General features: G+C 38.0%; 1 protein-coding gene across 28 annotated transcripts in view; it reads right to left on the bottom strand.

Annotated features, from left to right (window-relative positions):
* Positions 1-25,325, bottom strand: part of SIPA1L1 (signal induced proliferation associated 1 like 1) — a 499,569-nt gene that overhangs the window by 91,968 nt on the left and 382,276 nt on the right. For all 28 annotated transcript variants that reach the window (XM_022570226.2, XM_022570222.2, XM_089907908.1 and 25 more), the window contains 3 exons: positions 13,254-13,428; positions 4,372-4,475; positions 1,321-1,478 (listed from right to left, as the gene is read on the bottom strand). In XM_022570226.2, the coding sequence (XP_022425934.1) occupies positions 1,321-1,478; positions 4,372-4,475; positions 13,254-13,428 (437 nt within the window). The remainder of the gene's footprint in view (positions 1-1,320; positions 1,479-4,371; positions 4,476-13,253; positions 13,429-25,325) is intronic.

Genomic DNA, 25,325 nt, shown 5'->3' with positions numbered 1-25,325 from the left:
CAAGCCCTGGTCCAGGAAGATCCCACATGCCGTGGAGCAACTAAGCTCGTGTGCTGTAACTACTGAGCCAGCGCTCTAGAGCCCAAGAGCCACGACTACTGAGCCCGCATGCCACAGCTGCTGAAGCCCGCGTGCCTAGAGCCTGTGCTCCGCAACAAGAGAAGCCACCGCAATGAGAAGCCCGTGCACCGCAACGAAGAGTAGCCCCCACTTGCCGCAACCAGAGAAAGCCTGCGTGCAGCAACAAAGACCCAACGCAGCCAAAAATAAATAAAATAATTTAAAAAATAATTAAATGAGGTAACACAAATAAGGTGCCTAGATCAGAGCTGGGCTTCTAATTAGAGCTCATCATACGTAGTTACTGTGGAATGGGCAAGGATGATGGCAGTCAGCAGGAGTCCAATGTAACCTTGACTTGTTTTGTTCCCTGAACTTGCTTGTTCTCCTATATTTAACCTGCATTACACCTAGGGATTAGACAGTTGTAGATCTCACAACAAACCAATTATCTGTCTGCACTGGCCACTTTCTGTGTAGGTGGCTCTGTTAATTCAAAAACAAAGATCCAAAATTAACAAAGTCTTGTCTTCTAAATTTTAGGGATGGAAAGATATGATAATCTTTCATATTTTGAAAGGATAGATTCCTATTAGGACATCTTACTAATGCTAGAACATCCTCGCACATCTTCTTGGCACTACACTCACGTCAACACAGCATCACAGGTTCGTACCCTCTTCAACACCAACCCTCTCCAGGATTCTTGCAGAGGCCTCTGCAGGTAGATGCTTGAATTCTGATACTCATGAGACTAGGTCAACGAGGGACACTGAAACCATTCCACCAAATGCTTAACAAAGCATAGAAATACCCCTAAGATTGCAGTCAGAAATGTTAGAGGTAATCAAGTCAGCCCTAAGCAAGGGTTTGGGTTTTTTAAAAATAATAATAATAATTAAAAAAAATTAAACTTCTCTTCCCTACTTATTATGAGCATTCTTCTCTGCTTTTGGCATGGCAAAAGCAAAATATAATTAGCAGCATGAGTAATTAGCTGGTGTCCAGATGGCATGGATGAAGGATGCCACCTAAGAAGGAGGTGCAAATGGAAATGGCAGGTGTCTAACCAACACGTCTGGGGAATGTCAATGCCATCAGGTTACGTCATCCTGTGAATTCAGCCATCCGCAAGCATAGTTTAAAGACACAAATAAATAGCAATAGACTTCCCACTGCAACTTCAGAAAGCAGAGCTGGAGGGGGGCCTTCGATGTGACCGCGCACCAATGCCCATCCAGCCACCTCTGGAGCCAGTACCTGTAACAGACACTGTCAGTGCAGGGGTTGTGAACCCTGACAATGACGAAAACGTGCTGAAAGTGGGATCGGATGTTTTTCGGGCTGAATGGCTGTGCTCCAGGCTCTTGGAAAACAATTGTTACGATATCGTTTCCAATGTGCCGCTTCCGTAGGAGCTAAAAGAAAACATAAGTAAGAGACATAAATGACAACGCTCTGCTTGTAACTCCCGATTCCCTTATGTAACTGTACTTAAAACATTCATTATTAATCAGTACATATTAGGGGAGGTAACCTACACAGTTATTGCCCATATTTTAGCAGGTCTTATCATTCCCTCCAAGGAAGAATATGGAAATGAATATTCAGAAATTTGCATAAAACACACAGTCCATTCAAATAGATCTAACTAATCTCTAGCATATTACGCCAAGTCCCAGCATCTCCAAATCTTCAGTTTCCATAACAACAGTTTTGTTCCATTTTCATGTAAGAAACTTGCCATAGGGAGTATTTTTTAAAGATGAGAACGGTTAAAGTAATTACAACGCAATTTATGTTCTGATTTAATTAGCTTCATTTAAAGAAATGTGGCTAAGGTGTTTTCTGATAATACTTTTTGTGGCACAAGCTGGGAATACAGAAATTAATAATATTCCAAAATGTTCTAACAGTTTTAAAGCAGGTTAAATTTCAGGTTTAAATAGCTTCTTTAATTACAGTGATAGCTACTTAAGACCACCTTCTGTTTCACATTAAACGGTGTTTTGGAAAAGTGGCTTTCAAATTCAGGCACTCCAAATCATCCTAGCTCAGCGCCTCTCTAGGAAGGGGTTATTAGGGAGTTTAACTCAATCATGTGAAGAAAAACTGAACAAAATTTGTATTACTCATATTTATTACGTGGAGGCTCCTACCAGGAGGAAAACAACTAAACGTGACATTTATATAAACTATCTATTAGACATAAGCTTGTATTTATAAACCTTTAAAAAAACAGTCTCCAGTGACTTTACCTTACACAGATTACGTATCAGTAAAATCAGTGACTGAGTACTGGCTGCCAGCTGGGAGAAACAACAGCCTATTAGATTAGGGTTGAGAATTGGGAGTTAGAATGTTCAGGAAATGTACTTTTAACCTTAGGAATTTTAAAGCATCCCAAATGATCTTCTAATGAGGCTGTGTACTTCATTTCTAAACATGGAATATTATCAGATGTTACAGAAATAAAGGCTGCTCTGTATTGATTGCTATATAAAATATACCCATCATCAAAGATTATTAATCTCCTCAGAATCTTGAACCTATCAAGTTCAAATACAATCTATGTATATGTCATTCCTGCATAGATGCCATTGTCTTTTTGATACAATGTCATTCTTCCTTCAAAATATGGCCTGATATGTAATGTTACTGTCTTACTAAAGGACCCAAATAGAAATAAACCTATCCATCTCACATTATATATAATGAAAAAAAAGACAGTATTTATAAACCAATTTCTGCAAAAAGATTTTGAAAGACACGTTCTTTCTGGGTTTTCCAAGCATAACATAATCTATGTAGAAGAAATAAATTCTTTAGCTAGAGAATTTTAAATTTCTTAATATGTAGAATACAAATTATTCTTTCACTCTGATTCAGGACCATAATACTTTTGCCTTGATTGGACCCCAAATTAAATAATTTGGATGGATGTCCACTTAAATGCCAACTCACTCAGCTCAGCCCTTTGACTCATTTAGCTGGATATACAATTGTCTTGTTACTAAATTTTTTACCCCCATTCCCCCACATGTTACCTTTCTCTGCTGAGCAATCAGGTAGAATAAGCCTTCATCTCCCCTTTAAAGATCATTTGTTGATGTTCTTAAATTCTCTCTACTGTCTGGTCAGAGTGAGTTTAGTATATTTTTCTTAGCAGGGTATTTTCCTCTCAAAAATCTAGAACTTGGAGTTTGCATAAAACAAACTGTCAATAAACTCCAGACAGGGGAATTTATCTTAAAATAGGTTTATTTCAGATTTATAGCTGATTCATTGCTTTGCTTCCTACGTTTTGATTGCTTTGGTAATCGTAAGAGGCAAGATTTTGTTACTGAGATGTGTGATGTAATCAAACCTAAAGTGACGATGTGTTCAGATTCGATCCATATTTTGTTAAATTCTGTGAAAGAGGATGTGATTCATTCTGCAGCTGGCCCTGTGTTCTGTTAGTACAACAATTGACAATAACAAAATCTATGTCCGTTTTAAGGTCAGAAGTGATACTAGACTGCTGTGTTTGTAACAGCTACTGAAAGGAGAGTCTGTTAGTTCTCTGGTTCTTTTAAGTTTCAGTTTGGTATCATTTGTTTTAAAACACTTTTTAAAAACAACTACCACCACATACTCTTTAAAACAGTACCATTTCCATCTTGCTCTGTAACCATCTGCCATTTCTTAGTTTTCGCATTTTATCATCTCACAGACTACATTTTAGTACTAGGCCTTGTGCTTTTAGATCTTTTTAAAAGAAACTCTGTGTATGAGGTACACAAGAGGTACACAAATGCAATTGTTACTTATGTTGTCCCCTGAAGAACACATCAAGAAAAAACATTTTCCTGAGCCCCCATTGACATTTTGATTCTTCTCCAAGTTAGTGGAGGAAACCTCCTTTGAAATTTGAAATGAAACATCAGTACTTTCCTGCTTTGTACACTGGCCTCTTGAGATGAAATTTCACCCACTCATATGTGTTCTTTGCAACCCTGCAGAGTCATCTCATCAACATGATTTCAACTTGTTCTTTTCAGATTTCAGGAAAACCTCAATTCTCGTGGGTGAAAAGCAAATGATTAATTCACAAAGCCATCCAGCTGGCTGTTAACCTAGAATTTGTGTCTCTTCATTTGTTTTCAGCTCATTTGCTATTCCTTACTTCCACAAAGTACAAAGCTTCCTGCTGCTGTGACAGGTGCAACATTAAATTCTGGTTTAAGATTTTATAAACTTGCCACTTAGGCTTCTGGGGGAAATGAAACAAGGGCAAAAAAACCCAGAGATGACACAAGGATCTCTTACCTGCTGCTTGTTGTTAGGTGTGTATGGCAGCATGGTAGAAACATGGAACATGATCTCATAGTCTTTGTATGTTGTGTACAGAGAATGGGTTCCAGTGGAATCAGCTACAGTAAAAAAAAAAAATACATGAGACAACTGTAACAATAGGAAAAATAGTTCATTTAAGAGATGGATCTCAAAAAAAAAAAAAAGGGAAATGGTTTAGGATGAAGACATCCTAAGACAAGACACAGTATAGGAGTTCTTACCCATTTTTTGTACCCAATTCCCCCCTTGGCAGTCTAGTGAAGCCTTTGGATTCCTTCTGAGAATAATATTTGTAAATGCATAACATAAAATACATAAGATTTCAACAGAAATCAACAGATTGAAAAATACCACTATCAAAACAATTTTAAAATGATATAATAGCATAAGATTTATATAATAAGTTTAAGCAGTTGGTCTAATAACTACTATAATTCTGACATAGTGAAGTGCATAAGCAGTATCTTGACATACGTCCAACAACAAACAATATAGTATGAAAATACCTATGCTTTCTACTGGTGATAGAATCACAGGTAGAGCTTATACTACTGTGGTGTGTTGCCTACATTCATAACTGAAGGAAATGCTAAATTTCAATTAGGGGTCAGTGAAGATAAATGAAAAAATACTTCCCATCTAAGTTCACAGGCCCCTGAATTCCATCCACAGACTTCAAGTTCAGAACATTTTTTCCAATACTTCTGACTCAAGCAAGAGAACCGTTTTGTTCTTAATAGATGGAAACTTAACAAGACTGTAACACTGAATAACAAAGGTATTACAGCAATGTCCAACAATTTAAGACTGAGTGTGTTCTGTTCTCACCTTCCTTAAGGAGAAAAACAACCTCGACCCCCTTAATCATTAACAAATCAACGTGCTCATAAATACCTGGAAACCAAAGAGAATTATTAACTGTCCAATTGAAGGGGAATATCTTTAGATTAGTACCTGGACTTACAGGCGGCAAAATGAACAGAAATGCATTCATTTTGGGTAAACTCAATCCTCCACCAACCATATTGCTAAGGAGCAAACACTTTACCGCATTTTAGAGAATGACGCTGCAAGACAGCCTCTGGCATGTACCGAAAGGCAGTAGTTCTCAAACTGGAGTGTGCATGGAATCCGCTGGGAAGCCGCTTAAAAGGCAGCTTCCCATCCTCCACTCCCAGATGTACTGCTCCATAGGTGTGGGGCTGGGCAGAAGAATCTATTTTAATAAACACCCCCAGGGGACTCTAATGCAGTAGCTGCACTGCCCTTAGGCGCTGCTCCAAGAATAGACCATAAGGGAGGTTTGCAGAGACCTGTTAAGATGTTCTAGAGCCCTGAGTTTCAACCCTGGATCTTAATTTTGAAGAGGGCATAAAACACAAAGGATTTTAAAAACAAGATAAATGTAGAATAAAGCAAAGACTACTTTTGAAAAACTGCAAAGATACGTACCGACACGTAAACCCCAAGAAAAATATCTTCTAAATGTTAATGACCATTACCACAAAAAAATACAACTGCAATAAATCATTGACCTACTTAAGACAGATCTTGAATATGAAGGTTTCTGTTGTTAAGGACCCTTGCTATAAATACCTCTAGAACTGATTCACACATTTTACAACTTTCAAGTCAATGTGTCAGCTGTGATGAGTACTTACGTGTGTTTCAAGTCAATTTAAAGCAAAGTTAATGAACTAGAAAACAAATTATCATCCAGTGTTCATTTACTACATTTTGCTTTATATGTCTTTCTAATTCTAAAGGCATTACTACCAGGAAAGGAAAATGAAGACAAGCCTGAAGATAATTTGTTTTCTATTTCTTGTCCTTTCTCTCTTTCCGACGCTTGCCTCATTTTATACAATGGATGCTGCATGACCAGTCTTCTTCTAGGGACCTCCGAAAATCTCAGCTTTGCTGATAATTTTAAACAGTCTGGAAACAGTTTCAAAAGTTTCAGACATGAAACTAGGGCCAAAACAATGAAATATTCTTTTCTGAGAAGAAAGGAATTCCAAAATCCTGAAATTACTGTACATAATTGCTAAACTTTACCAGAGAGAATGGAAACTGAATGTATGTTATATTCTCTGAAGAATAAGGCATTTAATGTTGTTATTATTATTATTTTAGTGACCTTGTGACCATGAAATACTTAACAGAGTGAAAATCAGGAAGATGACCATTGGGAAAATGACAAAAATCTTTTTTTCTCTGGTTGAAAAGAGTATATATTGAGTGATTTCTAAGGGGAAAAATATGTTTATAGAAGAGGGATAAAAAGAAGATAATGCTCCTTCATATTTGTATGGAGCTTTAAAAGTTAAAAAATAAATTTGGGCATCTTATAGGTCATCTTGATAATCATGTGATTTGCCTCCAAATTATACTACCAGCGAATGGTGTATATCCACTAATAAGGTCAGCCCTCTACACTAAGTCACAGAAAATAAAATTTCTAATATTCAAACTAGATGATAAGAAGACACTGAATAATTGAGGAATGATAAGAATATTCTTGTCAGCTGCTTTGAAAAGGTGTCGATAAGTGATAATACCCTACATTAGGCACTTCTATTTGAAGATGGTATGAATAGGTTAATAAGTTTGTAGAAGCAGTTTCAGATCCGGTCAATGTCATATTCATTCTTGACTTCTCTTGGCTCAACTCTTTTGCTTTAAGGAGAATAAAACTTGGATGATAAAGGTGGATGTGTAGGAATCTGAATCAGGAAAAAGTAATTCGATTTTTATGTAACCACTTCCTGGTCACTAACAGATACGTTTGACTTCAGAAAAGCTAGATAAAGGATCAAGCCTAAGCAATTTGATTTTGGGGAAGTTCCTAGTTTTAAATATTTATGAATACAAAGAGAAAAGCAATCTCATGACCTAACTGCACGCAGACTAATAAAGTCAAAAGAATGAAGAAAGCTTAAGCTCAGCTTATGAACGTCCTCACCACTACAGAACACATCAAATGCAGAACAAAATCGCAGACAGGTTGCGGATCTGATTATTATCCATAGCTTGAAATCCTACAATAGTCAGCTGACTGCTGAGGGCCATCCATTTAAGACCCCAGATCTCCCTTCTATGAAAGCTTGCTTCCGGGTCTGGGGATGCAGAGGTCAATGCTCAGAAGCACAGCCGGGGACAAGTATTAACATCTGGAACACTGGATGGCACACCTCTTGTAGTACTGTTCACGCCTCCTTGTAGTACTATTTCACCCACTCAGTAACAAAGTATTTGGGGAAGCCGAGAATCCCACCTTCTCTGGCATCTACCATATTTACTCATGTTTTTTCAGTGTACCTTTAACCATGGTCAGGAGGTAGGTTACTTTACTTCACTGAGGAAGGGATCAAGGAGAGTTTGTAATACCACCCTTTGCCATGACAGGAGAATTCATACTGTGTCAGTTCAGGGAATGTGCAAGTATGCATGTGTATGTGCCCAGGACTGAAGGCTTCTTAAAATCACTAACATATGGTGAAAAAAGGATAAGCGATGATGTGGGACAGGTACTTAGGAATCAGTCACTACTATCTTCTACCTACTGAGCACTTTGCAAGATACCTGCAATTACCTGGATTCCCACCTGCAAGTATGAAGACCTGAATTCCAATACCTCCAGCATCAGTTACTAAATGACCACAAACAAGTCACTGCACTTCTCCACCCCTCGCCGCTCGATATTCTTCTCACTGTTGTGAGGACTGAAACAATGCAAAGTACTAGCCCATAAAAGATGCTCAAGAAATGTGTTGATCAGAACTTAGAATTTTGTGCAGTTGAGATAAAAAGTGTAGCTGCCTTAAATAGGGCCTTTTACATATTTTAATTTCTTTGCCAACTGCATCTCAGTAACACTCAAAGGAAAAACCTTACAGTATAACACAGTTTAAAGTTTAGGAGATGAAAAAAGAAAACTTTTCTTCACTCATCAGTCTCTAGAACTCCAAACAGTCCTTTGCATGTGTGAAACATTTAAATAATGCTAGTTTTACTCCCTTCTTTATCAAAGGTTAAATATTCCAAATAAAGGATTTATTTTCTTTATGAAAAGTCTTCCATCTCCTCTAAGACCGTGAATCTCAACGATCTTTTTTTCTTTTTTTTTTCTTTTTCGGTACGCGGGCCTCTTACTGTTATGGCCTCTCCCGTTGCGGAGCACAGGCTCCGGATGCGCAGGCTCAGCGGCCATGGCTCACGGGCCCAGCCACTCCGCGGCATGTGGGATCTTCCCAGACCGGGGCACGAACCCGTGTCCCCTGCATCGGCAGGCGGACTCTCAACCACTGCGCTACCAGGGAAGCCCTCAACGATCTTTATAATACTGCTGAAAAATGGGGGAAGCAACAAACATTCACTAATATTGTGGCAAATCAAAGAAGGCAGAGCTTTGAAGGAATGGTTTTCAAAGGGTTTCTAAGTCTCTTACGTGCTGACTTGACAAACATGCTTCATTCGGGAAATAATTTCCCCAATAATAATCCATACACACAGCTTAAAATGAGGGTGGTCTCCAGCTTTCAAATAATAAACTGCTTGGTGGGAAGCTTATTTTCGTATTTACGGTAGTGTGAGGGGATGGTAATTATCTAGAGGTTATGCCATCCAAATAATGAGAGAAAAAAATTTACTCCTGAAAGTTTCTTCATTGCAGAACTGTTCCAACCCCTGACACATCTGTAGCTTGTTTGCTAGAAGTCCTTATTTCTGAGATGGAAACTGGACTTTGTATGGAACACTGGGAAAAAGAAGAAATGGTTTGACAGTTCCATCAATCCTTCCTTTCCTGAGCCTCTTCCTCCTTTACCAGAGTACTAAAATCTGAATATAATTATAATACATGACAAGTGGAGCTGTCTCATGAGACGGCTTGAGTATTTTTAGCTCAAGGGCTCGAGAGAGGGGAAGATACAGCCACAAGGCAGAGCTCTTCGGGCTTCACTGTACCTAATTCTACATTTATGCTTTCTCTAAACACGTCATTAACCATAACACTAGGACCTGTTCTCCCTCCTTAATGCTTACTAGCTACCTAACCTTGGGCATGTTAGTTAATGGAAAGAAGCCAATTCTGTAAAATGGGGATAACTGGCATCTAGCAGAGTTTGTGGGGATTAAATGAGATGACACGTAACAAGTATCTAAGACTTCTACTTCTGGCCATAACAGCACTTGGTAGAGGACCTGCTCTCCCATTGTAAATAAATAGAAAAATAGACAAAATACCTGAAACAACCTTTTTTCAGACATTTTACAATAGGCAGCATTGGATAGTGTTCCCTGAGAAAAAAGTATCAAGAAGGTGAGCCCTATGATCCCCACCCAGCTTTCTACCTGGAAGTACTTTCAAAACAACGGCACAGAGCAGGGATTTGAAGAGGGGAGCTAGAACATGCTGGAGGTTTGGAAGGTTGAGGCGGCTGGGCAGAACACCAAAGAAGAGGAAACCACACGGTGAAAGAGGCTCAGAAATCTACACAGGGGTTCCCTTGAGTCTTGGGCTGAATATTAAGCTGCACAAGCATACAGTGAGGTTCCAAAAGCCGGGGAAAGAAAAAACATTAAGGTAATGTCCATCATGGTGACTACAGTTAATAACACTGTATTTCGTAAATGAAAGTTGCTGAGAGAGTAGATCTTAAAGGTTCTCATCGTAAGAAAATCAAATTGTGTAACTAGGTATGGTGACAGATGTTAACTAGACTTGTTTTGGTGATCATTTCGGGATATATACAAATACTGGATCATTATGTGGTACACCCAAAACTAATACAGTGTTATATGTCAATCATATCTCAGTTAAAAAAAAAAAAAAGAAAGAAAAGAAAAACTATTGGGGAAATAACAACTACCAGAGATTTGTCAGCCAAACCATTCTCAAAGTTCACACAGGGGTAGAAGTCATTCAACTTCTGACTGACCACAGCAGATACCTCACTGAATATGCTGGTATTCAGGTGCCTTAGCAGGAGGGCTAAATTAGCCAGAGAGTAAAGGCTACTCTAGGTAGGCTTTAAAAAAGCCTAAGAACAAGATTCATAAGGATCAAGCTGTTCTATAATTAAATTAATTGCCCACCAAAATAAAACAACACTCTTTAAAGAAGACAACAAAATCCAGGTCCTCAATGAAGAAACATTCACAATGTCCACTATCCAATCAAAAATAACCAGACAGATGAAGAAGTAAAATGTAACTCAAAAACAGGAGAAAATCTGTTAAAGGGAGACCCCAAATGACACGGATGATGGAATTAGCACACAAAGACTTTAAAATAGCTACTATAAATACGTTCAAGGCTTTAAAGGAGGACATGAACCTAATGAGAATAATATGGAAAATAAGAAAAGAGAACTCCCCCCCCCCAAAAAAAGAAAAGGAAACCCAAATGAAACTTCTGGACCTGAAAATCACAATATCTGAAATGAAAATTTCACTAGATTGGATAATAGCAGATTAAGACACTATGGAAGAAAAGAAAAATACAGTGCCTTAAATGCATTAATTGGAATTATCCAAACACAAGCACAGAGGGGAAAAAAAGTTTAAAAATCAAATCACAACTAGTAAGTGACCTAATATATGTGTAATTAGAGATTCAGAAGGTGGAGGGTGCAGAAAAATTAAAAAATGAGTTTGGCAAGTAATATTTTAATTTGATGAAGACTACAAATCCACAGATCCAAGTGACAACTACACTGTTATATGGAGATGGAGTGATCCTTTAGGAACACATGTTCTGGAAAGCATTTTCTCTTTTTAAAGATCATATTGACGGCTTCCCTGGTGGCGCAGTGGTTGAGAGTCCGCCTGCCGATGCAGGGGACACGGGTTCGTGCCCCGGTCCGGGAGGATCCCACGAGCCACGGAGCGGCTGGGCCTGTGAGCCATGGCCACTGAGCCTGCGCGTCCGGAGCCTGTGCTCCGCAACGGGAGAGGCCACAGCAGTGAGAGGCCCGCGTACCGCAAAAAAAAAAAGAATCTTATTGAAAGCGTTTCTTAACACAACGTAAAGTTAGGCAAGATGTGGTGAGCTTATCTCACAGTACACAGAACAAAGTCTCACCTCTGGGTGTGTCCTGGCCAGTAGAAGGCTGCTGGGGAGAGTGCAGAGGCTGGTTGACCCCTATTTCTGTGGTCTGTTATTGTTTAATACCCATTTAAGTGATGAGGCTAATGGTCTCTTCTAGCTTGGAGTAAGAGAGATAAATATGCATACTGTCTTCTTCAGGCTTTAGAATGGAAACACTTTCCTACTTTTCATTCCCTTTAGGAAACTTGACCCTCTGAAAGGATAGAAAAGGAAACTGAACCCTCTTTCTCAGGAGCTATGCCTCAGAAGGTTACAAGGAGCCTTAAAGGAGAGTAGTTCAGTGAAAAGGAACCCTTCCCAGATGGATGTATTACATAACTGAAAAATGTGCCATTAGAGGCAGTTTGCTGATCCAGGCCTTTGCAGTTACTGGCATATTGGGGCAAAATGTGCAAAGTGCTTATCTTGCTTATTCCACTGCCTTACTCAGTGCCATACTGCTTAAGTCTGCCCTTGCTATACATTTCTCATATTGCCCTTCATCATCAAGAGATGGCTGGGACCGTGTAAATACACAAATAATAAATAATCTTACCAACTCCCAATCTGGCCATTCATTGACAGAATCAAGGCGCTAATTACATTTTCTTCCCAGACCCTTTTAATAGCTCTTTGTGGTGATAATTTACATAACACAACAAATCGGGACAACGTGAAGGAATTACAAAGGAAATGTCAAAATATCTTGATCAAAAGAGTTTAAGGGCATATTGAGATTTAACATATTATGCAGCTGCAAGCTGAGTATGGAACGTTAAAATAATATTTAAGAGTCTAGGCTATTTATGGTTTTTCATAGGTTCTCCTGCATGTCGTTTCCAAGTTGGCAACAGCAAAACCATGGCAACAGGAAATTCTTCCCTGCAGTAGAGTTTATGAATGCTTTTCTGTTTTCATGACTCAACTCCTTATTTAATTTCCTGTACAGAAAATCAGAGCGATTACTATAGACTGCAATACAGATGTGCTAATCCAAAGACCCTCTCAAAGAAAAACAGGTCACAGGTGTCTATGGATGGATTTTGAGATAAAATTTAAAATTGCCTTCACACAGACGCAGAGCAGAAGTCAACATACTCTAGATACTTGAGAACATAACTCTTTTATTAACCACCTGGGAATGGGAAGGGACAAACCTCTATGTTCATGAGCTGTAGCTAAACAGACTGCTGCACTATTGGGCTTTGAATCAACACATTTTACGAGCCGAACTAGTATCAAAGCTATGCCTATTTGCTTAGAGATTAAGTTAGACTATGGACAATAATAACAGGAAATAAATAAACAAAAATACCTCTAGATATTAAAATATAAAAATGATTAAAAAACCATACAATGACTGATTACACAGATATGCACAAGGATTATGAAATGAGTTAGTGAAAGTCAAAAATTCTAGGGCTTGCAACCAGATGGTTTTAAGTTGCAGGAGTTTTTCAGCTAAATATAGTGAAACTTGTGCAACGCTATCCAGGGGCAATTCTGCATGATCTCCATCCACTGCTTTCTACCTTCCCCATTTCTGATAACACTATTTTTTTAAAAGTCCAATCCTAGCTACTTTGACTATGGTCTTCAATTGTTTTAGAGCCACATCTTCCCTCCCTGGCTTCTTCCTCTCCCCCATCACCAGCAGTTTTCTACAGTAAGTGGCCATGTTGTTTTACAGGCAACTTACCAGGTGAACACCAACACAGCAGGAGGACAATATGCCTAGTAGGAGGGTATAAGTATTTCTTACTTTTGGTGTCAAGCTGCGCACGATACTTCTCAAATCCTTTGAGCCGAACGCGTTCTCCCAAAAGCTGGAGGAATTCCTCAAAGGCTGGGCCAGCTGATTCATTGTTGTACATCTCTTCTTCCGTGCTCTGTCCAGCTTTGCAGTACATGATGCCTACTTTCTGCTGATAGTTCAGCTGTGAAGGCAGGTGATACAATGCATATAAATATAGGCAGACCCACTCTGTCCGCTTAAATGCTACTAAGTCTTGTAGGCCATATGCCCATCAAGTAAGCTAACCTCTTTCTTCTCTTGAAATCCTTCTGCTTTCGTTCTTCCCCTTTTAAAAAGGGAGGCCTTAAGAATTTAAAAGTAAAGGTCTACTTTACAAAAGACACTCTATTTTTTAATTGAAGTACAGTTGATTTACAACGTTGTGTTAGTTTCAGTGAACAGCAAAGTGATTCAGTTACACACACACACACACACACACGCAATCTTTTTCAGATTCCTTTCCCTTACAGGTTATTACAAAATACTGAGTGTAGGTCACTGTGCTATACAGTAGGTCCTTGTTGGTTATCTATTTTATATATAGTCGTGTGTATATTTTAATCTCACACTCCTAATTTATCACTCCCCTGCTTCTCCCTTTGGTAACCATAAGTTTATTTTCTATGTCTGTGGGTCTATTTGTGTTTACAAAAGTTACTTTAAACTGTATTGCACTAAAAGCCTATTAAAGTTTTTATAAAATTTGGGAGGGTAAAATTGGAAGAGACTTATCTCCTAATGCCACTTTTCCAATATATTTTCCAATATATTAAATTATAAACCTTGGTTATATCTTTGTGACAGCACTAGCTGTCAGACACTATGCTTTTCAAATATTTTTCTAGAAGACGAGTACCTGGATAGAAACTTTAAAAGGGGCCTCATAATGGCAAATCAGCTAGTGGTAAATATTCCTTCCTCAAATACAGCTAAAACAAAGCATTCAAGAAATTTAAATATGATATAACATTAATAGAAACACTCATTCATCACTGAAAAGTTTAGTCATTCTATAAACAAAATTTAAAGTTGTATTAGTCATTTAACACTAAATGAGTTTTCAATCTTAAAATTTAGACTTTTAGTTCTCCAGTAAAATCAGGGCAATCCATATCACTTAAGCCTGTTTCCAGAGTGGCACTGCAACCACTGTATCAGTAAATTTTTATCTCATAAAAGGGAAGGGGGAAGAGAAGAGGCAAAATTTTAATAGCTAACATTTATTGAACAGCCACTGTCTGCCAATCACTGTTTAGTGTTTAACTTACATTATCTTATCCTCATAAAAGCCTACAAAGCAAATATTACCCCTGTTTGACAGATATGCAAAGAGAAGGTCAGAAAAGGGAAAAGCAAGTAACTGGTCCAGTAGGGAGAGATCATAAATTATCAGCCCTGTGATTCGGTTCTATTAAATATTACCAGGACTCAACCAGGCTTGTCGTGCTCTATTTCTGTCACTGCAACGTATGTCCATAGCCCCTTATTAGCAATTCCACAGTTGAAAACCAAATTTAAGCAAATACATTTGGCAGTAAAACTTGATATGAGCTGACAGTAATACTTTTTAATTTATTCCTCTTTCTGTGACTATTCATATTTTTGGGAAATATTAATGTGTTCGATTGCGGGGTGCTGCTCCAGATCCTGGGGACTATTACTCCATGCTGCATGCATTTTATTATCCTTCTAAAGCTGGACCTTTCTTAATTCTGAAACATATCCAGCTCCTATCGTTTTACACAAGACTGTGAACCTAAGCAACTCTTTTTCAACTTTCTAAACCAAATGGTTCAGAATGGTGATAACTAGAAAATGTCATGACAGAACTCCTGCTTGCTTTCCCCCCTCTCCACTGCGCGCTAACTAGTTGACAAGGAAGATTCAGTAGCTTTTACATGACCCATAGGCATGAGAGCTCCTTAGGACTTCTATAATTGTGCAGAATTGATTTTACTCGGCCTACTTCCACAAGTGGAAGGCAAAGTTCCAAATCTGAAACTTGCAAATAACTGGATATACCAATGTCGGAATCTTTTTAAAATAGCATCCAACCTTGCATTATCGCTGCTTCATTTTAATTATTAACAGAAACACATTTAGGATTTAGTTCACTTTTTTTTGAATGCCACATGCAGTAAAGAAAAAGAAAGTAAAACCTACCACATACCACTGGCAGCTGGCCTCCTTCAAAGGTCTGAATGTTACTAATACTTAGAGGGGAACTCCCACAGGTAGCGATTTCATCTTGGCTTTAGAATTCAGCTGAGTATCCTATTAGGTCTCAACAAATAAAAAAGTAGTGGTAGGCTCTATGTCTGTTACAAAAGAAGTCCTTAATGAAGCCAGATTCTTACTCTCCCCCTGCAGGGAGAACTGTCAAAGAAAAGAAGCAATCTGGAGCTTGGAGTTATTTGCTCTTTGGCTCTGTGCCTCCCAGATCAGCCTTCTCATGCAACAATGCAAAACAAAAGTCACCCTGTTCAGTGGAAAGCATCGCAGTGATATTGGATTTGTGGGTGGCTTTTTAAACTTCTTAGATAAAGGCCTAAGATTTCACTGTGCAATATTCAAGAGGATTCATTTACATATATGAAAAAAGAGTTCGGAGAGAAGATAAGTAACGGAACTTCCCCCAAACCACTGTGGAAGCAGAATGCAAGGACAATGAGACAGAGTATTGCCTTCTTTTGACGGGTTTCTCACACTCTAGTGAGCTCCACCTGCAGACAGGAGAACAGACTGGTATTTGCTGGTTGTGAAAGGAAGGCTCCTTTAAGAGGATGAGGAAATTTGTTGGAATGTCAAATTTCCTCTAAACAGTGCCAAATGTCAGTGCTCTGTCCTCGAAGGTGACACTATGACTGTATCCTTCTTTCTGCTGCAGTAAAGTCGAGGTAGGTGGGTATTCTGTGAACTCAGGCTCCTAGAGTCTTCAGTTAGCAACCTTGTTCCCTGCCCAGAATATGAGAAGTTGTTGAGGAGGAGTTACGTAAGTAATAATAAAGAATATTTCAAGAGAAAGAGCAAATGGAAATGGAGTTTAGAGCTACGGTTTGGGGATTTTGAATTGCTCTGAGGTTATATGAAACACTTTTTTTTTGAGACACACACAAACACATCTGTATGGATTTATGTATATGAATATGTAATACCTTCCTGTAATGCTCAAAATAGAGTTATGATGACGTCAGAAGCCATCTTGGAAACAGGTTCGGTTTATCCACAGTTTAGGATTTTGCTTTTGGATGACTGTGAAGTCATGCTGTACAGTTCCATCCTTGCATATCTATTGTTCATATGGAGCACTGATGGAAGTGTTTGGACACTCAACAAATGTTTGCATTGTAAAAAGTGATGATGGTCAATCCAACAAGACCAAGGTTCTGTTTGAGATGAAAGTCTTGAATCTCAATAAAGAGTCTTTCAACACCCACCAAAAGTGATGTTGGGCTCCCACAGCTGGGAACCAACAGTACAAAAATTGCTCTTCATCTCATAAAATAGGCACTTTAACAAAGAATCAAAGAAACAGGTACTGCAAAATCTGACTTACGCAGCCCTGAGTTCCTGGAAAGATGGATGATAAAGTCAGAGCCCTCTACCAGTAGAAACAGGTTTGAATAGCCAAGTTCTCAGAGACCTCTTAAGAAGTTCCGTATTTTCACCTCTTCTTTCCTGATGTCACAGCCAGAGGAAGGCCACTGGGGGCAGCACAGACCATGAGAACAACCCAGTTCTTCCCTTCTTACAAAATCTTTTCAATTGTCTGATTTAATCCAGAGATTTAAAACAGTCACTATGAGGTATTTCATTGTCCAGCAGTTCTCAAAATGTGGGTCATGAACCCTTGAGAGATGCCTGAGCTTTGTTCTGGGACACAGTTAATTGGAAATAGTTTGATCCTTTGAGTTCTTCCTTTCAAACTCTGACAGGTCTTAATAGAGCAGCATTTAATTTGAGGTTAATTTTGCCCCATTATTGAGGCAAAGTCATTTTGAGACTTTACCCAATGCTATGTGAACTATGTATGAGGTTTTCCAGATTGCCTGGTGGGAGCAGGAACTATTCTCAGCCAGCAGAGTTCTGAGGATTTGCCCCCTTCAATCTGAGAGTGGTTCTTACCCTGGCCGCAAATAGTTTCCTCAAATACATGCACTTACCAGTACCCAGCTCTGCAAATCTTTTCTCTCTCTGGACTCACATCTCAATCTCTACTCAGGAAGGCCCCTGGGCTTCAAGTGGGTGCCCCTCCCAGCTCCGCAGCCTGGAAACTCTCTTCAGGCAGAAAGCTGGTGCAGTGTTACTGTTCATTTGGTTCCCACCTCCCAGAGACCACTGTCCTTTGTTACCTGACTTCCAACGTCATAAAAAACAATGTTTTGTTGTTTGGCCTAGCTTTTAAAAGTTGTTTCACATGGGAAAGTAAACTAGTCCCTCTCTTTTAATCTTGGCTGGAAACAGAAATCTGACTCCATTTTAAAGTCAACTACTGGTATATAATTTCTGAACAGTAAACACTGCATCCATTTGAGGCATACACAGTTTAATGATTTCTAATAAACCTCCAACCCAATCAAAACACAGAACATTTCTATCACGCCAAGTTTCCTGGTTCCCATTTGCTGTCCATCCCTGCATCAACTAACAGCCTCAGACAATCACTGTTCTTTTTTTTTCCACTGTAAATAGGTTTGCCTACATTTTAAAAGAATATTTTTGCTGGGTAAAATTCCTAGTGAGAGTTCTTCTCTTTCAGCATTCTAGAAATGTGGCTTCCACCTTTTCATTATGCTTTATAGCTCAGGAAATGGTTAATTTTATTCCAATTGTCTGTCTTACTGTTCTTCTTTGAAAGTATTTTTTCCTCTGGCTATTTTTAAGATTTTTTCTTTTAATTTCAGCATTTTTTACTATGATGGGCCTACATCTGATTTTCTTTGTATTTATCCTGCTTACAGTAGGCAGAGCTCCTTGATTCTGTCTCAATTCGTGTGTTTCATCAGTTTTGGAAACTTCTTTACTGGTATTTCTTCAGACATCAATTCTGTCCCCAAATATTGCTTTAATTTCTCTTCTTCTCCTGGGAATTCCATTACATATATGTATTTCACTATGGCCCACATGTCTTTTAGGCACTTTTCTGTATTTCTCATGTTTTCTTGTATACATTCTTCAGTTAAAAATTTGCTGGTAACTTCATCAATTTTCTGCTGTGTCTAATGTGCTTTAACTCATCTGCTCAGATTTTAACTTTTGTTTTTTCAGTTCTAGAATTTCAATTTGATTTTTAAAAAACAAATCCCAAGTTCTCCAGTGACCCTTGATCTCTATTTTTTATTTTTGCAGCCCCCATGAAATTAATGAAAACTCTGAACTGTCACCTAACTTCTTATCTGCAGCTTTATGCTATACTTAAGCCCCAAGCTTCTTACAAAACAGCAAATGTCCAAGGAAAAAAGTGCTGCAGGATGATTTAATTTTGATGAACCCAAGTTTCTCAATTATTTCTTTTCTAGAAGAGAAATATTTTTTGGTGTTATATCTAAAAACTCTTCACCAATCTTCAGGTCCCCCAATTTTCTCCTATGTTTTTGTCAAAAATTTTTATAGTTTTACATTTCAAACTATGATCCATTTGAATAAATTTCTGTATAATGTGCGAGATTTCGGTCAAGTTTATTATTTTGTCTATGTAATTGTTCTGGCGCCCTTGTTTGAAAAGCCTAACCTTCCTCCACCTTTGTCAAAAAAATCAGTTGGATATATTTGTGTGGAGCTATTTCTGGTTTCTCTATTCTGTTCCATTGATCCATGCATCTATCCTTCCAATAAGACACAGTCTTGATTACTGTAGTTATACCAATATAATATAATGTCTTGAAATCACGTAGAATGATTACTCCCACTTTATTCTTTTTCAAAATTGTTTTGGCTATTCTAGTTCCTTTGCCTTTCAATATAAACTTCAGAATAATCTTGTCTATAATTTCAAAAATCTTGCTGGAATTTTGATATCGATCGTGTTAAACTGAGATCAATTAGGGGAGAATTGACATCATTAATAGGTTGAGTCTTTCAATCCAAGTACATGGTATGTTTCTTTATTTTATTTAAGTCTTCTGTGAGTTCTTTCATCAGTGTTTTGTAGTTTTCAGCATACAAGTCCTAAACATTTTTTGTTAGGTATATATATACCCAGCTATTTCATTTTTTATTGAAGGATTGTAAATGGTATTGTATTTTATTTTCAGTTTCCACATGTTCATTAAAACAGATCCAACTGATTTTTGTGAGTTGATGTTGAATCATGCAACCTTGCTGGACACACCTTGCAATTCTAGAAAGTTTTTGTAGATTCCTTAGGGTTTTGTACATAGACTATCATGTCATTTGACATAGGGACAATTTTATATTTTCCTTTCCTTTATCCACCTGACTTTTATTTCCTTTTCTTGCCTTATTGTACTGACTAGAACTTCTAGTACTGTGTTGAATAGCAATAGAGACTGTGTACATCCCTGACTTGTTCCCATTAAGTCTTTCACCAACTATGATGTAAGCTGTAGGGTTTTTGTAGCTGTTTTTAATCAAGCTGAGGAAGTTCCTCTCTATTTCCGTTCTTATCATCAGTGACCACTATGTCGTTCCTTATCCCAAGTTCCCCAGCCAATGTGCTTCCTTCGTTCCACCTTTCAGATTCATGTTTGCTTTATATACCGTGTACAAGGTTTTTAGCTGTACTTAGCAGGAAGAATAGGGGAAAATTACATCTACCCCATACTTCCAAAAGCAGAAGTCCAAATTTATTTTTAAAAAACACTGTGTCCAGTGTTTCTGGTTATTCTCAGTGGGTGGGCTGGTCTGAGACAAGCTACTCTACCATTACTGGACATGAAGACCTTGGTCATTTTTTCAAATCCTCATGATTCACACTGATAGCATTTACTTTGGCTTGTTATTCATAAACATGATAACTGTCTTAACTACTTCCTAAAGATTTACCACTGTATTGTCCTCCAAGAAGAATGACAAAGAGACTGGAAAAATTCAGTGTTGGGGGCAAAAAAATGGTAGGTAGAAAATTTATCTTCACTGAAATTTACTAACAAAAATCAAATTGCTTAAAAAAAAATGACATATGGGGTCTTCCCTGGTGGCGCAGTGGTTGAGAGTCCGCCTGCCGATGCAGGGGACACGGGCTCGTGCCCCGGTTCGGGAAGATCCCACATGCCGCAGAGCGGCTGGGCCCGTGAGCCATGGCCGCCGAGCCTGAGTGTCCGGCGCCTGTGCTCCGCAACGGGAGAGGCCACAATAGTGAGAGGCCCACGTACCACAAAAAAAAAAAAAAAAAAAAAAAAAAGACATATGGATACTGGGTAGAAAGATCATTTAAAAAAAATCTGACAGAGATGCTGTCAAAATTATTTATATACATGTGCACAGACAGATTCTAATCTATTTTTATCTTTGGCATAATGTAAAGGAAGTATTCTATACACACACACAATAATCTTATCTAATAACATGCTGTGCAAAAGTTCTCCCAAAAATAGAAAGCTTCATATTGGGTATTAAAATGATGATTTATGTACTTGTATTGATTTGACATTAAGATGAATTTCAATTACATAGGAAAAGGCTCTTCATTGCAGCATTGTCTGTAATAGGAAGACTGTTACCCATCTAAACGTCCATTAATAGAGGAGCTAATGAAGTAAACTATGGTACAGCAACAAAACAGAATATTATGCAGCCATAAAAACAATGGGAAAACTTTCTGTGTACTGACATAGAAAGGTCTCCAAAATATATTACTAAGTGAAAAAGCAAATGTTTACAGCATGCTATATTTTGTATAAGAAAAAGGGAACTAAGACTACATATGCATATCTGGTATATCTGTATAAAGAAACATAGGAATACATAAGAAACAAATAAAAGTGGTAATATAGGGGAGAAGAGAGGTGAGGGATAGGAACAGGGTGGAAATGGGATCCCTCAATGTAAATACTTTGATTTTTGGATCATTTGAAGATATTAGCTAATTAAAGTCCTGAATTCAAAGCACAATTCACAGTTTAAAATCAAGAAGACTGAAATATCTGCAAACAGCTCCTCTGTCTTTTTGGATTGTGAACCAAAGAATCCTCACTGCAAGTCTTAGCCATGCTGAGCTCCTTCAACTGCAAACTGCAGCCCTACCCAGCCAAACGTCTTCCAAACGCTACTGCTATCAGTCATGTTAATCATAAATCTTACTACTGGAAAGGACCCCATCCAGTCACCCACCCCAGCCGCAGCCAGGCAAAAGAGCATGGATGAGCCCGTGTAATCATTACTTGTGAACAGACGAGACAAAGCAACCAATGCCACTGTCTCCTTTCTCTGACCTGAGGACAGTCGCGTATATGTCTTCCTGATAATGTACATATGGAACCCATCTGGCGGCCATCTGAACTTTCAACATTCATTAGCTGATACCATAATCTAGAAGAAGATTGAAATTTCAGAAATGGTCATTGTTCTGCCAAAGCTTCATTCATAGAAAACAGGTTTTGGAAAAATTGTTTTCCCTATGGTTCATTCTTTAAATCCAGCTGCCTGGATCAAAGAGGAAAGAGGCTAGTCAAACTCATTTATCTTCAATAGAATAATGCACCAGGGCAATGAACAGACTAAGTCAGCAGAGAATTTCACCCATGCCCTTAATCAAAGGAACAGTGCTATTCATTATCAAATAAACACTGCTTCTTTCCTTACACCTATTCTTGAGATATATATTACAGACCTAATTAGATATGATTACTTTTCCCCTTTAACTTCAATAACTTGAAGGGCAACATTTTAAATAGAGACTCCAACAAATATTTCCATTTCTTTGTATTTTTAATAAGTATCTAGAAAAACAGTGGAGATACTCATTTAGGTAAAATCACTACTGTGTACAGGAACCTTGACATTTCCTAATGAAAACAGGTCTTCCAATTTTCTCTTCTGCAAACTGGCAACTGCACTTTATTTTTAAGCTCTATTCTGATCCTATTTGGGTTTTACATGTTATACTTAATATTGGGCACTGTAGCCTGTAGCAATAAAACTTGGATCCATATTTCCAGTTCCTTCTCCCACTCAAGGGGAGGGGAGGGGAGGATGGGGTGTACAGTGTATTGGGTAAGAAAGTGGACTCTGGAGCCCAAATGCCTGGATGCAAGACTTGCCTCCCCCAGATCCTAACTGTGACCTGGAGGGGTCCTTCCGCCTCTTTGTGCCTCGGTGCTCTTGTCGGCAAAGCAAGAACAATAATAGCACCTATATCAAAGGATTCTAAGGGTTAATTAAAATAATTCATGTAAATTGCTTCACACAGTTCCTGGCTTAGTCATCTGTTTTTATTACTGCCTTACACTCCTGCTCGGCAGGACTGCTTGCTGTCCCGTAACCACATTCTGTGCTTCTGTCCTGCTGCGCTTTGTTCTCATTGTTCTGAGTCTAGACCACCGTACGGCTTATTCTCTAGTCTGATGAAAGGTCTGTTTCATCCTGACCCGTTTCATCCTGACCCATCGAACCAATCATGACTTGGCCCCACTGGCTTGTCTGTTTGCAGTTCTCTTATTATACTCGTTATATTAACCCTACCTTTCATTACAGTAATTTATGACTTTGTCTCCTTCAAAGGTAAGGACTGTGTCTTACTAGCCTATTTATTTTCTACAGTATTTAACAATCTGCAAAGGGTGGTTACTCAATTAGCATTTATTGAATTTGAAAAGTTACGCTTACTTCTGAAAGTTAAGCACAGTATATTATACTATCTATAACGGCAGCTTTCTCACAGGGTGCTGATAAAGATGAAATAATGCATATAAAGGACTAAGGAGTTATTATTTTATCATTATTCATGCGCAGTAAGTGCTTTACACGTGTGAACTCCTTGAAACAGAGCCTGGTATAATGACCTTTCATTTCTCTTGCACTGGGTAGATGAGATAAAGGTGTTTTTTAATGACTGATGAAGAAAAACGGCATTAATATGGCAAATTTAAAAGTGACTGAACTAGCCATATTATTGAAAAGTTGGCCTGAATAGACAATGAAATTCCTGATATTTCACAGTGTAGTGTGGAGGACCAAAATGATTTGAGATGTGCAAAAAGAGATGAAAACTTGCAAATCTTAAAAACAAAAGGTAGTATCGTGCAAACGCGTATCCAGTGTTCAGGACTCCTAAGGGAAAATGGCACTGCTTCGGAAAGCCTCGATCCTCTCAATCATAAAACAGGCCAATAACTGGAACCTACTGCCCACGGGTGCCGTGAGGATTAAATCAGATGATGCTGGTAAAGAGCTCAGAACAGTGTGATAAGTGAACATATATATTTATCTAATGTGTTTTCATCATAAGAGATGCTCTCAATTATCTAATACATGAAGAGGTAGGACCACGGTGGAAAAACTAAGTCCAGAGTTGATCTAAATTTGCTGGGTCACAAACTGCTCTAAATTCTTGACAAAGTGAAATCATGGGCAGGTTATTTCATCTTCTTATTGACCTTTAGATGATAATGGAAATGGACATCAATCAATAGTGAAAAACCCAGGAAGGTATCAGGAAGGTGAATGTGAAAGCATGGGTAAGCCACAAAGCATATAATCATTTCTTAAAACTTTGGGAATTAAAATACCTACTTCAGTTCCCACATAAATATCAGAGTCTAGTCAAATGAAAAAAATATTTTTGTGAAATACTATCTTTTATAGTATATAGATATAACTTACATCTGCTCTTCTGTTCATTTCATTTTTAAATGGTAAGATGAAAAAAAAAAAGAAAGAAAAAAGCACCAAAGATCTGAAAGGCAAAATGCCACAATATAGCAAGCAAATAGCGTTTTCTTTATCCAGGCGTAATTATGTGAGCTGTTAAAGTATAAAAGATTTTAAAGGAATCATTTAAATAAAACTTAAAGGGAGATGTAGAAGGTCCTTTTAGTGAGTCCAGTTTTTTGGTATTCATACCATCAATCTCTTTAAATATAAGGATGTATAAAGCGTGAAATTTCAAAAAATGATGACATAGATGGAAACTAAAAATGCTTTGCAAAGATTCAAATGCATAACGTACTGCACTTACAAGCATTTCTTTTTCAAAATCTGTATTTGTAAAGGCACCGAAATAATTAGTTTCTCACAAGGATTTCAAGGCATTAATAAAATTTCCTACCAAAAATATGACTCCCCAGACTAAACACCTAAGTACGTGTGTCCTCTGTTTTCTATCAGTATAATTCTGGGCTTTAAACGCTATGAATATATAAACGGAAAGAGAGGCCAAGTGGTGGTGTCCCTTAGTTCAGATAAAGAGCTGCTCATACAGAATAGCAGGTTTTAACGTCTAGATTCTACTGCCTAGAATTTAGTAAAATTTCCAAAATAAAATTGGGAGACTCACCTAGACTGCCAAATTTTAATTTCGCTGGAAGGCATTAAAGAAGACAACTAACACATATTATCATCAATAATTTATGAAGGAAAGGATAGTTTAATATCCCCAAGAATAAGAAACCCATCACTTCAGAATAATGGGCAGTTTTGTGAATTAAACAAATGTACCTTTAAGTTAAACTCATTATACTGCTCTTATCTTTCCTGTGTGGATGGGACCATATAGTGTTTATCACAGAGCAGCCCCATCTCCAACATTCTGTAAACACTATGAGAAGGCACAAAATGTGACAGAGAGCCCATACAATGTCTACAATTGGGGCACTCATTTTTAAATTTAATATAAGTAAAACAAAGGGAAAAAGGAAGAAAATACCTCCTTTACACAAAATAATCTGTTGAATTTAGAATGTGCAGTATACGATTATATTATCAACGTCTAAATGTTGTTGTTTTCCTTGAAAAGTGTAGTAACTGAAAAGACTGAGTCAGTAAAGTTGAACCTAATCATTATTTTTCTACTCTTCCTTTGTTAGAATAAATGCTCAAAATATTTATTGGAAGAACAGCACCCAAAATAGTTAAGTTTAT

This window comes from Delphinapterus leucas, chromosome 2 (assembly GCF_059928025.1).
Source record: "Delphinapterus leucas isolate spDelLeu-1000000601 "Yukka" chromosome 2, BTC_Dleu_Yukka2, whole genome shotgun sequence".
NCBI classification, from domain to species: domain Eukaryota; kingdom Metazoa; phylum Chordata; class Mammalia; order Artiodactyla; family Monodontidae; genus Delphinapterus; species Delphinapterus leucas.
Note: the sequence above shows the minus strand (reverse complement) of the source record. Positions and strands in the feature narration are given on the sequence as shown.